The sequence below is a fragment of the Enhydra lutris genome, unplaced genomic scaffold, assembly GCF_002288905.1.
Source record: "Enhydra lutris kenyoni isolate GAN:26980312 unplaced genomic scaffold, ASM228890v2 scaffoldscaffold12, whole genome shotgun sequence".
NCBI classification, from domain to species: Eukaryota; Metazoa; Chordata; class Mammalia; order Carnivora; family Mustelidae; genus Enhydra; species Enhydra lutris.
In genome coordinates this window covers 54,480,386-54,494,843 of record NW_019154096.1, presented here as the reverse complement: position 1 = coordinate 54,494,843, position 14,458 = coordinate 54,480,386, and the positions used below count along the sequence as shown (strand labels likewise).

The 14,458-nt window shown below is 54.2% G+C and overlaps 1 protein-coding gene across 1 annotated transcript; it reads right to left on the bottom strand.

The window, feature by feature from the left end:
- Positions 1–363: 363 nt before the first annotated feature.
- Positions 364–13,347, bottom strand: LOC111144861 (major facilitator superfamily domain containing 13A). The gene is made up of 9 exons (XM_022499411.1): positions 13,259–13,347; positions 5,722–5,967; positions 5,210–5,292; positions 4,215–4,667; positions 3,959–4,082; positions 3,244–3,340; positions 2,549–2,720; positions 2,273–2,466; positions 364–1,189 (listed from the first exon to the last, which is right to left on the bottom strand). The coding sequence occupies exons 2-9, from the start codon at positions 5,887–5,889 to the stop codon at positions 927–929; spliced, it is 1,554 nt and encodes a 517-aa protein (XP_022355119.1). The 5' UTR covers positions 5,890–5,967; positions 13,259–13,347; the 3' UTR covers positions 364–926.
- Between the last annotated feature and the right edge of the window lie 1,111 nt (positions 13,348–14,458).

The window sequence follows — 14,458 nt, the reverse complement described above, 5'->3', positions numbered from 1 at the left end:
ACATCAGAATCTTGGGGAACAGAATTCAAGACATCAGCATTTTTGAAAGCTCCCAGTGACTCCAGGGTTTAAGACCTCAGTTTTGGAAGCAGCTGCTTTTCCTCACTTCCCCATGTCTGACAGTGGTGTACGGGAAATGCACCAGGACATGACCACAGGCCTGCAAGTCATTCTGCTCCCAGATGCTCATGCAGCTACCGGTCTGCACGCCCTCCCTGCTACCTCAGTGACTCTGATAAGGGTGTCCCCCTACCCCCACCAACTCATCTACAGAAAAATGTTCTCGGGGTGCTTTTCCTATTAAGAGGAATTCTGTTCCCAACCCCACCAACCTACCACTCCCGCACATAGCGCAGACCTCAGGAACAGAAATGACTGACTTTAATCAGTCTGTGATGACATGAACCTCTTTGAGAGGTCAGATAGGGGTGGGGAAGCCCTGCAGCAGCTGGGACACAATACTTCAGGCACAACTGAAGCGGAGAGGTCAGAGAAACCACTGGAAAGGTGGAGGGAGGGGGCGGTGGGACTCACAGCGTCCCCTGAATGGTGAAAGTGGCTTCCGAGCCTACACAGCACCAGCCCCGGCCAGGTGGTTGGACAGGCCTCCAGGCCCTGCAGCAACCCCATGTGATCGCAGACAGCCCCTTCCCTTCTTGGTCCTCCTCTTCCTCCTGCCCCACGGCAGGGAAGCAGGTCCCTGAGCACATACAGCCCAGCTCTTGCCCAAGCTGGGCCAGACAGCCAAGCCAGAACTTAGACCTCAGTGATGCTCCTGGCTCAGCCTCAAAGGCTCCCATTCTGCCATCTGTCCTCCAGGCTGTGCCCCAGGGAGGCAGAGGAGCAGGACGAGGGCCTGGCAAAAGTGGCTCCTGCCCAGGCCTGTGACCGCGTCCTCAGCAGGGTGGCCTTGCTGTGCCTGCCTCTCACACCATCTTAACATCCAGGGTCTGGGCCCGTGATAGGTTCTGGCGCTGGGCTTTGACCATGTGCAGGCGTCTCCCGTGCAGTGTGAACTGGGACCAAGTGAACAGCTGCAGCAGGGCACAGGTGATGGGCACCAGCACCAGCAGGTAGAAGCAGCCCTGGCGGAGTGTCGGGGCCTGGGCTGGGGCCGGGGCCGGGGGCTCTGGCCAGGGCTGGGCACTCCCCACAGGGGTCAGCGGGGGCTGCTGGAAGAGATCGTGACCTAGGGTGAGAGAGCGTGCAGAAAGAACAGGATCAGCCCCAGTCTCCTCCAAGGTCCCCAGTGCCACATTTCAAGTGACACACACGCATGTCTAAACCACAACTCACTTCTTCCCCCAAACTTGCCTCACCCTGCGCTTCCCTTCTGGGTGACTGGCACCACCATCCACCCCATAAGCACAAAGCCTTCCTCGATTCTTCGGGTAACCTCACCACTCCCCAGCAGCCAGTCCTTCCCCTCCCCCCAATTCCAAAACACACCCCACACCCAGACACTTTCTTCCAGCGCCCCTGGCACTGCCAGCTCCAAGCTTCCATGGCCTCTGCCAGCGCCTCCACACAGCCCATTCTCCATACTGCTATCAGGGCGAACTTTAAAAAACAGACCAGACCATGTCACCGCCCTGCTAGACCATGTCACTACTGCCCTGGCAATAGTTTCTCTTCACACTGAGAATCAAATCCAAACCCTGTCCTGACAGACAGAGTTCCCTGCCGCCCAGCCTCGTCTCCAGCGACTCCTGATACCTCAGTCCTCTGTACTTGCCCCCCTCCCTCCGTCCAGGATTCAATGAGATCTTTCTAGACCCAATTCTTGCCATTCGGTCCACATCCTGGGTGTCATCTCTGCAAAGAGGCCTTCCTGGACCACACACTAAGTAGCTTCTCAGTCACACTGCCTATGTTGCCATCACTTTTCCCAATACCGTAGCTCTTTTCTTGTTTGGCTCTTTATCGCCAACCCCACCCATCCTTCTAACCAGAATGGAAGTTCCATGAAGGCAAAGACCACTGTTACCTCCCTAAAGGGACTTGGAGCCGCTCCTGGCAGAGAAAGTATTCTACACATGCTTGTCGAATGAATGAATGAATGAATGAATAAACTATTGAAACATGGGAAGTACCGGACACTCAGTTTCTCTCCCTACCTGGGTAGAGGTGGAGGAGGTGTGGGCCAGGCACAGTTGCCATTGGCCAGTTGCCATTCTCTCCCCCTCACTGGACCCAGCTTGTCAGCTGCTGTGCCAGGTAAGCTCTGAACCCTGGAACCTCAAGAGCCCAGTGCCAACCCTAGGGCCCTCACCTGTGTAGAAGCACAGCAGCCAGGTGCCCAGCAGCGGGGCAAAGGTCTGGCCCGGCTTGGTCACCAGGGCCACCATGCCAAAGAGAAGAGCTGAGGCTGCCTGCTTGCGGCGGTTCAGGACCAGGTCCTCATCCACCAGGTCAGTGACCACCAGGGTCAGCAGCTTACAGGTGCCCTCGGTGAAGACGCGGTTGCTGCCAGCGAAGAAAGGGGGCGGGGAGGCAAGGATGACCCGGTGGAGCGGAGGTGGAGGGGGTGAGGGAGGGCAGCGCATACCTGGCAATGAAGAGGCAGAGGAGGCCGGGGCGGTCGGGGCCGGCCAACAGCATGAGCAGGCTCAGGCCCAGCTTGAGCAGGAAGAGCCCCCGCACCACGGCGTAGACGCCCCAGCGCCGGCACAAGGGCAGGAAGTAGAGGTTGTTGAGGTGGGGAGCCACGTAGGAGATGCCTGGACAGAAGGGCGCAGCCTTGTCAGGGGCCGCTTCCAGCGCACATGCCCGCCGCCGGCGTCAGAGCGGGCATGGACGGAACCCTCCCGACGTGCCGGGCTCTGCGCCACGAGCTTCACGTCCACTTATTTAATCCTCTCCACCCTTCAGGATCAGTCCTGTGATTGCCCCTGCCTCACAGATGGTAAGTGGAGGCCCAAAGAGACTAAAGAAAACACACCCAAGGACGCACAGTGAACAAGCAGTCGAGACGCGCCCCCAAGCCTGTCAGCCGCGCTGTGAGAGGCCGCCGTGCCGCCTCCCCTCCGGCGGGCGCCATCACGGAGACCACCAGAGAGCAGCCATACCCTCCTCGCACCGCTACGGGCTCCCACCCCCTCCTCCCACAGCTGAGCGGGAGGCCTGGAGGGGCGCGCCCGCAGCGGCAGGGACCCCGCCCCCCGCCCCCGCACCCCTGCGAGCTGCACCTGCAGCTGGGTGGCAAGCTTCGGGCCTTCCAGCCTGCCTGCGGCACCCACTCACCCAACAGGAAGGAGCCCGTGGAGAGGGAGATGTGGTCTGACAACAGATGCTCCAGGAAGAGGGGGAAGAAGTTGCTGTTGAAGTGGCAGTGAAAGACCTGCAACCCAACGGCCCGTGAGGAGGCTGCTGGGCTGGAGGGGAGCTGGGAGCAGGCCGGAAGCCGACTCGGGAGCGCCGAGAGCAAGAGCAGACTTTAACCCCATGTCCCTCCCCACGGAACATGCCAGAATAAAACCCAACACCAGATTCCTGTTGCTCATCTAATTTTGCTAAAAGGTAGAAGGAATGATTAAAACTGTCAAACTGAATAATTTTTTTCTCTTTAATCGATAACACTTTGGTAAAACAAGCTTGTTGATATAAATACCATCTATTTCTGAATTTAGCTAGCTTACATGCTATAGGTGTTTCAGGCGCAGCATTTAGTGTTTTAAAAAGATTGTCACAGAATTCCCCAGGAGCACCTCTTTCTCACAGCTTCCTTTTGCAGGTGAAGACGCAGCTGCCCTGAGAGACAGACCTGCCTAAGGTCACACAGGGAGTGAGGACTTCTGATGGTGCTAGAATCCAGGCCTCCCAACGAACAGACCTGTGTTCCAGCTAACAAATCACCCAGCAGTGCTCACATGAGGCCCAGCTTTTAAGGCGCCTGCTCCCCTGAGTGAGGCACATCCTGGCTGTGGGTGGGGGGTTGGGGGGGATGCTGCTCCCATACCTGTACCAGGTCCATGCCCACGAACCATAGGAAGTTCCGGTGACGTGCGAGCTGCTGGAGGTACTGGCCCAGAGTGACGCTGCCTGCATCCTGGAGGCCTGTGAGCAGCTCCTCTCTGCACAGGCTACAGGGCACAGGGGAGTCACCCATGGCCTAGGGCTGGGCCAGAGCCATCCGCCACCCCCAGGCAGCTGCCCATGCCCCAGGGGACTCTGTGTGCTGCGGGGAACCCGGGGCGCTGGGCCAGGCCACTCACCCGCCATCCGCAGCCAGGGCTGGGCACTCTGGCTGCCTGCCAGCTGCCTCAACCTGCCACCTAAGCAGCCGTGTGGCCCCCACAAAGCCCAGCCCAGAGCTGGTGGCCAGTGCCACGCAGAAGGCGCGGAAGGAAGAGAAGTCTTCCTTGTTCCAGAAGGCATAGGAGGCAAAGACAGAGAGGGAGCCAGCTGCACTGAAGAGGGAGCAGTAGAAGTTGAGGTGGGTACGGTCGTGCGCAGAGAGGGCCAGGTCAGCCAGCAAGGCATGATGGTGCAGGTCCACGAGCGTCAGGAAGCCATCATAGAGGCATAGGCACAGCAAGAACTGCAGGCCAGCTGGGGCCCAGGGCACCCAGAATGCCAGGAACGATAGTGCCAGCAATGGTCCATGCCAGCCCAGGGCCCGCACCCGTGCCAGCACCACGGCCCTCGAGGAGAGCCCAGTGCCCGACCTGCCAAAGAGAGGAGGAAAGGTGGGAGTGGCTCTTACCAATTTGGCTAGCCCCAGTTCCCCCTCTGCCCAGGCCCCAAAGGGAGGACAGAGGCCCAGAGTATGAAACTCACACCAGAGTGAGCCCACTGAGCCCCGCGTCCTCAGCCTCTGACTTAGGAAGCAAAAGAGGTATACTTTCTCATCTGCTCCCTTGTGAGCCTGCCAAGGCTGATAGCCAAGGAGTGGTGGGATACCCATTTCTCAGGGTTTGGCCCAAGCAGGGATGGAGTCAAGATAATTGCCAGAAGCAGCAGAGAGGGTCTACTACACAGCTCCCAGTTCTGAGAACCTGACAAGCCAAGCTGGGGTAAATCTCTCCCCAGGTGAGCAAGGCAACAGTTAGTCAATGCCACTTCTCCCACCTGCCTGTCCTTGGGAAGGGAGGGAGTTGGCCCAAAGCTGAAAATGCTCTCCCTTTCTCTCCCCACCCCAAACACAGGCACCCTTGGGGAGGGGTCGGGTGGGATAGGACCCGTTGTGAGCCATCCCCAGGACACAAACCGGGGCTGAGAGCTGAGGAAGTGACGGTCACTCAGCCAGCCGAAGAGGGGGTCGTTGAGGCTGTTCCAGAGGAGAAACACCGTCTGTGGGCAGAGGGGAGACGGGGCAGGTGGGCTCTAGGCAGCCTCTTCTCCAGAGTTTTCCCTACCCAGCCTGTTCGCCACCCCTCAAAGGTGAGCCCAGCTTTCCTGCCTGCAAACCTTTGCTCAGGGCAGTCCCTCTGCTAAAACCCACTCCACCAGCCACTGCCTCCATCAGACGCTCACCTACCAGGGCAAATTTATCCAGCTGACAAGTTAACCTATGTGAATACATTTTATCATATATGTGAATATTTAGAACCATGCCAGGCTCAGAGGACAGGGGCCAGGAGAAGGAGTCAGCACCTCCAGCTCCAGCTTTTCTTACTAAATCGCGGTGGGCAACCTGGCCTGCCCCAGCTCTGGACTGGGTGGGACCTAGCCCTGCGATCTGCCCAGCTCCCCCCCACCCCGCCCCCAGTGCTGGCCTACCTCTCCAACCCAGAAGGCAGCTTTGTTGATCTTGTACACTGAGACAAAGGTGTCCACATAGTAAAGCAGGAACACATTGTGCAGGATAGAGATGAAGAGGGCCAGGGAGCCATAGACCACAGCCGTAGGAAGGCCCAGCATCCAGGCCTGGAGCCTGCCCAGCCCCATGGCTGCCAGCTTGGCGTCAGCCCCAGCAACACTGAGGAGCGCTCACATCCTCCAAGAGCAGTCTGGCCATCCTTGTCCCTGGGGAAGAAGGAGCCAGTTAGCTGCAGGGATCAGAGCCAGCTCTGCTCCTAACCCCAGACCTCTGAATCATTTAAAAACTCATTTCCGGGGGTGGCTGTGTGGTTCAGTCGGTTGAGCATCTGCCTTCGGCTTGGGTTAGGATCTCAGGGTGCTGGGATTGAGACTCACGTCTAGCTCCCTGTTCAGTGGGAAGTCTGCTGTTTTTCCCTCCCCCTACCCTCTACCACCACTGCCGCCCCCCGCCCCAGCTCATGCTAATAAATAAAGCAATAAATCTTAAAGAAGAAAAAAAAACCCCACAACCTCATTTCCACTGGGAGAAAGTTTGTACACAAAACAAAGCTAGAGATTCATCAATAACATACAACTGAAACAGTGCTGGGCTGGATACCACTATCTGAGTTAACCCAAGAAAACTGATAAAAGCGTGGGAAAAAAAGGCAGGCATCTAACAAGTTCGAAGCCAGGTCATGGGCTAGGGCACTGTGCTCAGTATTTTCTTTCACCTACACTATCTTATCACAAAAACCTTAACAATCTGGACATGCCTGCTGTGAGTCTGGGCACACAATGCCCCTATAACCTCAGGCAAGCTACTTAACCTGGGCCTCAGTTTCCTCTTCTGTAAAAGGGAAAGAGGGATGATCATGCCTACTCTGCAGAGGAATGTAAAGATCAAGGGAGGTAACTCAGGGAAAGTGCTTGATAAATGGATGGTGGTGGTGTCATGATTATTTTTATAAAATCCCTACAAAATTTATAGCACTGTTACAATGTGAAAAGAGAGCAATGCCAAGCTCAGAGATGTTAAGTAATTTGCCCAATGTCATACAGCAAAAAAGTAGGAGATTTGTCTGGTTCTAAAGTCTGCCACTTGACCTTCTAAATCAGGTTCCTATGCACTGCTGGGTAGAACAGAGAGAGCTGCTGTGATGTCAGGTTCCATAGGTATATAAGAGTGATAGAATCCACAACCACTCACACACTTTGTTTCTGGAAATCCCACCTCAAGAAATGAACCCCAAAGGAACATGTACAAAGACATTCAAGGCAGCAATGGTAATAAACAGCAAAAAGTTGGACATGGCCCAAGAATGCAACAAAGGGACTGGCTCAGCAAGGCAGATACTCCCCAGAGAAGGCAAGCCTATGGGCCACCTCAACATATAGATGAGAAATTCAAGAACCTGTTATGGGAAAAGAGTGAACAAAGCACAGTGGGGGTGCCTGGCTTCCAACTGGTCTAACTTGTACACAGAGGCTGGACAGACAAACAGAGCATGAGAGGGAAGGAAATAAAAGTCAGATCTTTGGGGCACCTGGGTGGCTCAGTGGGTTAAAGCCTCTGCCTTCGGCTCGGGTCATGATCCCGGGGTCCTGGGATCGAGCCCCGCGTCGGGCTCTCTGCTAGGCGGGGAGCCCTTCCTCTCTCTCCGCCTCTCTCTCTGCCTACTGTGATCTCTCTCTCTCTCTGTCAAATAAGTAAACAAAATCTTAAAAAAAAAAAAGTCAGATCTTTATTAGAGCAGGCCTTCTTAAACTGGAAAGTGCTTTCAAGTTATGTGGGCAATTCATCAGAATGCAGATTTTGACTCAGGAGGTCTGGGGAGGAATCAGTTTCTGCACTTCGAAAGGGACACCCAGGTGGCGACCACAGGGCCATGACCGAAGTTTAGGCAGCGAGGCATTAAGTCTGCCTGTCTCTTTTTTTAGATTCAAAGCTTTCATCCTCTTTTCAGAAAAATAACCCTGTGTCTGACCCCCAGAGGGAAGCTAAGAGGATTTCCTTCTCTCCAGTTCCCCATTTTGAGTTAAATCGTGTCTCCCAAAAGAGATATGCTCAAGCCCTAACCCCTAGCACCTGTTAAGTGTGACCTTATTTGGAACCAAGATCTGGGCAGATGTAACCAAGTTAAGATGAGATCATAGTGAATTTGGGTGGGCCCTTACAGGGACATGGAAATTTAGACACAGAGACAGACACACCCAGAAGGAAGGTGGCTATGTGAGGACAGAGGCAGAAAGTGGAATGATCTAGCTAGAGGCCAAGGAATGCAAGGACAGCAGGCAACCACCAGAAGCTAGGAGGAAGCAAGGAAGGATTCTTCCCTAGAGCCTCCAGAGGGAGCGTAACCAGCTGGAGTTGTTTCGGACCCTGAGACAATACATTTTGGTTGTTTTAAGCCACCCAGTTTGCGGTAATCTGTCCCAGCAGCCCTAGGAAACTCACACATACCCTTGGGGCTGTTTCTCTCTGAGTCCTTGTGACACCATGCCTGACCATGTGTGCAATCTACATGTTAGTGTGTGCATGCATGCACACACACACACAGATACACACAGCTGAAACTTCTGCTTCCCATCACGGTCAGGCCCTGGAGAGCCAACTTCAGCCCCAGTCTAACAGTGACTCCCAGGACCTGTCCTTGCCCCATGACCCACGAAGGCTCCCACTCTGTGCCCACCCTTTCAGGGCCTCTGTCCAGCCCAGCCTTCCCTGGGTCTTCAAGCCACCCTCTCCTCTAGCCAGGCCTTTGTCCTTGGTAGTGCCCCTGCTGGAAGCAGCCTCCCATCTCCCCATCCTTCAAGAGCCAGCACTGTGTCCAGACTCTCTCCAGCTCCTTACAGATGCCTCCTGCCGCCGTACCACAGACTCTCCTGCCCGCCCCCACAACAACCTGACTGTGGGGTTTCTCAGGTCAGAGCCTGTCTCTCTGCCCTCCATCTCCTTCGGGGAGGGTGGACTGGACACGACCACACTCTAGAAAAACAGGCCCTGAGTGGAGGGAAAAGAAGGGAATCTCAGGGTCTCTCAGGCTCAATGGAAAATGAGGGCAATTCACTCAAGAGATCCAACCTGGTGCCCATCTATGCCTAGTGCTGGGGAATGAGGAAAGGAGAAGCAGCTGGAGCAACCTGAAATGAGAAACCAACCACTAAGTCTGTGAGAGACTCTCCCAGGCTACAGTGATCCTACCTTGCCCCAAAGTAGGACGTTGGCCAGCTATGCCTCTTCCTGGAACCCTTGAGACCCTGAAGGAACATTTGGTGGGAAGTACTTTTTCCCCCCATAGCTTTATAGAGGTATAGCTGACACACAAGGATCAGCACATATGCAAAGTGTACCGTCTGGTCAGTTTTAACACATATGTGTACCTGGAAAACCATCACAACAGTGGAGACCATGAACATATCCATCACCCTAGAAGTTTCCCTGGAACTTTCTAAGGAACGTAGTAGAAAGAAAACACGATTGGGGGCCTCCTAATCCTGACTGCACCATTTACTACCTGTGTGACCTGGAGGAATTTGCTTAACCTCTCTATGTCTGTTTCTTGATCTGCAATATGGCATCAACCCTTCTAGGACTATTGTTAACAATCAAGGGGAAAGTACTCTCAAACACTTAGCACATGAGTGCAGTGGACACTCAAACTTCAGAGATTACTGCTATGGAGCCTCTCAGACCTTCCAAACCCCACCACACAAGGATGGGGTGAGTATTAATCTAAAGGTGTTTGGGGGGCTGCAAAGCTATCTGTTGCTATCCTTTTTTTTTTTTTTTTTTGACAGAGATCACAAGTAGGTAGAGAGAGAGGAGGAAGCAGGCTCCCTGCGGAGCAGAGAGCCCGATGTGGTGCTCGATCCCAGGACCCAGGGATCATGACCTGAGCCGAAGGCAGAGGCTTTAACCCACTGAGCCACCCAAGCACCCCTGTTGCTATCCTTAACCTAGCTCACTTTCTCAGACTCCCCAGGGCCTCTCAGACCCCCACCCCTGCCTCACCTCCAAAGCCTTTGTCCAAAGGGAATGAAGCCTCCCAGGCCCCCAGCTGGATGTCCAGTGACCTACCCTGGAGGCTGGAGAAGGTGAGTCCTGGAGGCAAGTCCCCAGCCTCCACCAGCTGGCTCCCTGCACCCATGCTGGGGTAACAACAGAAAACCTCAGAGGTGGTGACATGGGAAGAGTGTTACTTTTGCCATCAGGAGAGGCTGGGCTTAAATTTCACCTGCACTTCCTACTAAGAATGTAACCTCAGGCAAGTCACTTAACCTGTCTGAGCCTCGGTTTCCTCACCTGTAGAATGGGAATAATAATGCCCATCCTTTAAAGGAAAACAGGGAGGACTAAACTAATGCCCAGGAGCCCAGAGCACTGTTACACAGAAGATGTTCAGAAACTGGCTTTTTCTCAGGCTCACTCATAAAAGATCGGAGTAAGAGCAGGGGAATAGCCTGGTAATCCGGCCCCTTCCCACGGTAAGGGAATTCGAGACAAGACAGGGCACACAAGGCTAAATCAAAAGAGGAGAGTCTACAAGTAGCAAGAACACATGCACAGTTCAGGAGAGCTAGATACAGGCCCCCACCACAGCCAGAGGCGGGGGGGCGGGGAGCTGGGGGGGCGGGGGGGGGGCAGAGCGACCTGTCCAGGTAAGCCTCTGCCCAGGAGAGGGAGCTGGGGGAGGAGTGTGCAGGGTCACTGCAGCCATTTCTCTTCTACATTCTGCTCCTCCCTCAGGAAATGCCTTCCCCTACCCACCCTCCTACCCTCAATAAGCCCCAGCAGAAAATAGCAACACTGCCTCTCCAGGGGAGGAACAGCTTGGAACCCACACCAACCTAGTTGCATAACCTGGGTGAAATACCCTGTACGCCAGCCAACTCCACCCCCACCTTGGCACCTGGCAGAAGAGCCTGGTGGAGGTCCCCAGAGCCCACGCTCGTGCTGGGATGGTCCCAGTTATGTGGCTTTGAACCAGCATTTCCTTTCCCCTGGCCCTTGGTCTCCTCATCTATAAAGAGGGGATGATGCCAACCTCTTGGATTGCTGTGAGGCTGAAACACAAAAGGTACACAAAGCACCAAGCACAGTGCCTGGCACATAGGAGATCCTCGATAAGCTGTAGCTACTGTTATTCTTTTTCCTGTCTCTGGAGTTTGGTTTCATGATCTTTAAAGGGTTTCAGTCAGTGTCCCCTTCTGTCAAATCCACGACTGAAGTGGTCTCTCCAGCACCCAACATGGACGGACACCTCTCGCTGCCTGGTACATCCTGCCATCCCTCATATTCTCTTTTAAATGCCACCTCCACACCTTTGTTCATGCTGTTCCTTCCATCTAAAATACCCTAGATGTAACTACATATCATTTCTTAGGCATCTGGGTATGCCTGGCTTTTACCTCATCAAGAATCCTTACAACTCTTGTTACTATTTCCATCTCATTTTATAAACGAAGAAACCAAGGCTCTAAAGATTAAATAAATCACAGAGCTATTAGGGGCTGGGGCAAAGATTCAAAACTGGTGTTTTTGACTAAAAAATCTCAGCATTTCTCATGTCACTATGCCCAACCCCACCACCATCTTATCAAATCCTGCTGATTCAAGGCCCATTTCAGTGGCACAAGACTTCTTGAGTACACCCAGGCAGGTGTTCTCTCCCATTTCAGGTCCCTTGGCTCCTTGATCAGGATCTAAATGCCTCCCTTAACCCTCCTCCAGCACCCAAGCTCTGTAAGAGCAGCACCAGGTCAGACCCGTTTTCTACTCCCTGCTTCCACCAGGCTCCTTCAGCACACAGTAGGTGCTCAGTTAATGCCTGCTGAGTCAGTGTGCCCCTAAAAGGCCAACATGGGTATCCCCAGAACTAGGGAGAAGCAGCCCTAGGGTTGCCACCCCCAAATCCCACTGTGCCCCTCAGCTCTGCTTGGCTGTGAGAGTCAGAAAGAGGCAACTAGGGGAACCTTGATGTGCCCTGCTGAATGCAACACATATAGCAAGGTAACAGGTGCACAAAGAGGAAGAGTGATGACAAAAAGTCACATTTATTAACCTTGTACCATGTGCTAAGGAAAGCAGATACAGTATGGAAAGAGAGCTCAGGGCAAGGAGGTAGAGAGACACCAGATCAGAAAGGGTTTTGTAAATCACACACAAGATTCTGTCCTGAGGACAATGGCATGGGGGGCACTGGGCAGCTGCTGAGGTGACAGAACCAGATCTGTTTGGAAGGAATCCCCTGGCATAAAAACTCTCTCTTGACCCATCAGGCTTCTGGAAGATAAAGAACTAGAAAGGATGGGAACAGTAGCATCTCCCTGATTTCTGAACCAACCGATAGTGGCTGGATGCTGATGGATTTGGTGGAGGAAACCAAGAATGCCAGACTGGGTCCCTAGAGTGAGGGGCATCAGGAAGGTGGGTGTTGATTCCCTTTAAAAGGACTAATGACTGCATGTGAAGCAGTATAGTGTAAAGGGGGTAAAGCTACTAAAAAGCATAACTTGGAGTTGCAAGCCCTGAGTCAAGTCTGAACATCATCACTACTAACTAGCCGTCTGAGTTTATTCCTACATCTATGAGGCAGGAGAAAATAATTCCATTCTCTACCTGTCCTCGGGAGTATCAAATGAAATTGAAAGGTGTAACACCCTGCACAAATATTAGGTGTGTCCTTTTCTCAACAAGCGGCTGACCTCTGAATTGTCTGTTGCCTCTCCTGTTTCACACCCGCCTCGCCTGTCCCCCTGCCCAGCCTCCCTCCCCACAGCAGCGTCCAGTCCTGGCAGGAGGGCCTCCCCTGGCGAGGGGGGTGCAGGGTGGGGGTGGCGCCCTCCATTCCAAATACTAATAGGTCTATCCTCCTGACGCTGGAAATGAAATTTCACCTCACTGGGGGTGGGACCCTCCTCCTCTCCCAGGGCACTGGAGGGTCAACGACTTCACACTGGGACCACCAGCCCCTCCCAAGACACCAAGGAGTCTGGGGGTAACCCAGGGGCTCTTTACGCAACAACTGGCGCTGAAACATGTGATTCTCCAGCTTCTCTGTACGTTAAAATCACCTGAGGAGTTGCTCAATACCAAGGCCCGGGCCTCACCCCTGACCAATTAATCGGAATTTTCAGCGATGGGGCCCAGCGTCAGTGTTCTTTTAAATCTCCTCAAGTGGTTCTACTAGGCCACCAGGGGTAAGGGCCATTGTGTTCATGAAATGGATCCCGGCCCGAGGCATCCCGCGACCCCAGACCCCCGAGGAGCTCTTTTGCAAGGATTCCACCCTTGAGCCCAAGTTTCTCCCATCCTGCCCCAAGGGCTCTCCCAACCCACAACCTGATCACCTCAGGGACACCCCCACCCCGCGCGCGCGCCTCGGCAGACAGCCCCTAGGACCCCCAGAGCAGACAGCATTCCTGTCCCCCTCGGGTCCGTCCTTTGCGTCTGACTGGCCCCCAGTCCGGCCCGCTCCTGTCCCCGCGCCCGGGCGGCGTACCAGCCCCTCACCAATATCGCGGCAGGCGAAGCCTAATCCAGCGGCTGCCTGGAGCCAGGTGCGAGTCAGTGCGCCTGCGCGCGCCCGGCCGGCCGCTTCCCCAGCCTCTCCCCCCGCCCCCTGCCGGCGATTGGCTCCGCGCGGCTCCCGGGACCGCGCCCCGGCAGGTGCCCGCGCCCAAGGCTGCCGCAGCCATATTTGTCACGGGCGCGTGCCACTGGGGACCGAGAAGAAAACGTAGTCGCTGGCAAGAAGAGAGCAGATGGCCTGGATTCCTGACTGTTCACCCCCCTCCCCTTTCACCTCTATAGTTGCTTAAAGTCCATTTCAGTTGAAATCAATAAGGCTTTTCTGAGTGCTCCCCTCTCTCTCCCCGTCCTTCCTTAGTATTAATTCGCAGAGTGAAGAGAGCACAGCACCTTCTTACGAGCCATGTGGTCTGACTAGATGCACAGCTAGGCGGATGAAAGGACGACAGTGGCACAACCTGGTACTCCCTGATGCTGGAATATGAGCCCCTCAAGAGTGGACAGCCCCAGCTTAATGTGGAGACGCTGGGGCTCAGGCCACAGGTGCCAGTCCCGAGAGAGCTACTATGCAACCCAACCTCCTCCAGTTAAAAACAAGAATAATAAAGTAAAAGGAGTACCGAGCTCTCACTATGTGCCCTGTACTGTGCTAAGCACTCTGCATCCATTAACTTCTAGTCCTCACACCATCCCTGTGAGGCAGGTGCTATTATCCCCATTTTACAGAGGAGGAAACAGGTTCAGAGAGATTCAATGACTTTCCTACAAGCAAGAGGCCCAGCTGGAACCAAGCTCTCCTGACTCTCAGAACAGGAGTCTTTTCTCTTCCTACCCCTGCCAAGGACCTCAAAGTCAAGTTTTGTTTTGCTTAATCCAGTCTGGTGAGGATATCCCATGTCTTTTCACAATAGGCCTATAAGCCTGGTTAGTTTTCCAGGCAACCAAACAGCACACACTTCAGACCTCCTGTTTTCTTCCCCTGGGTTATGGGGCAATGAGCATGGGCTTTAGCTTCTGGGGGACCTGGGGCCTGGTCCCCTAGCTCCACTTCTTTGTTAAGGGACCTTCCTTTTGTGAGCCTCTGTTTTATGCCTTAGAAGGATTTTGTAGGCATTAGTTAAGAAATGGGAGTGTTAAGAATTTTGCCAGCTTTTGGTCATTATGCTTTTGTTGATGGTTGTC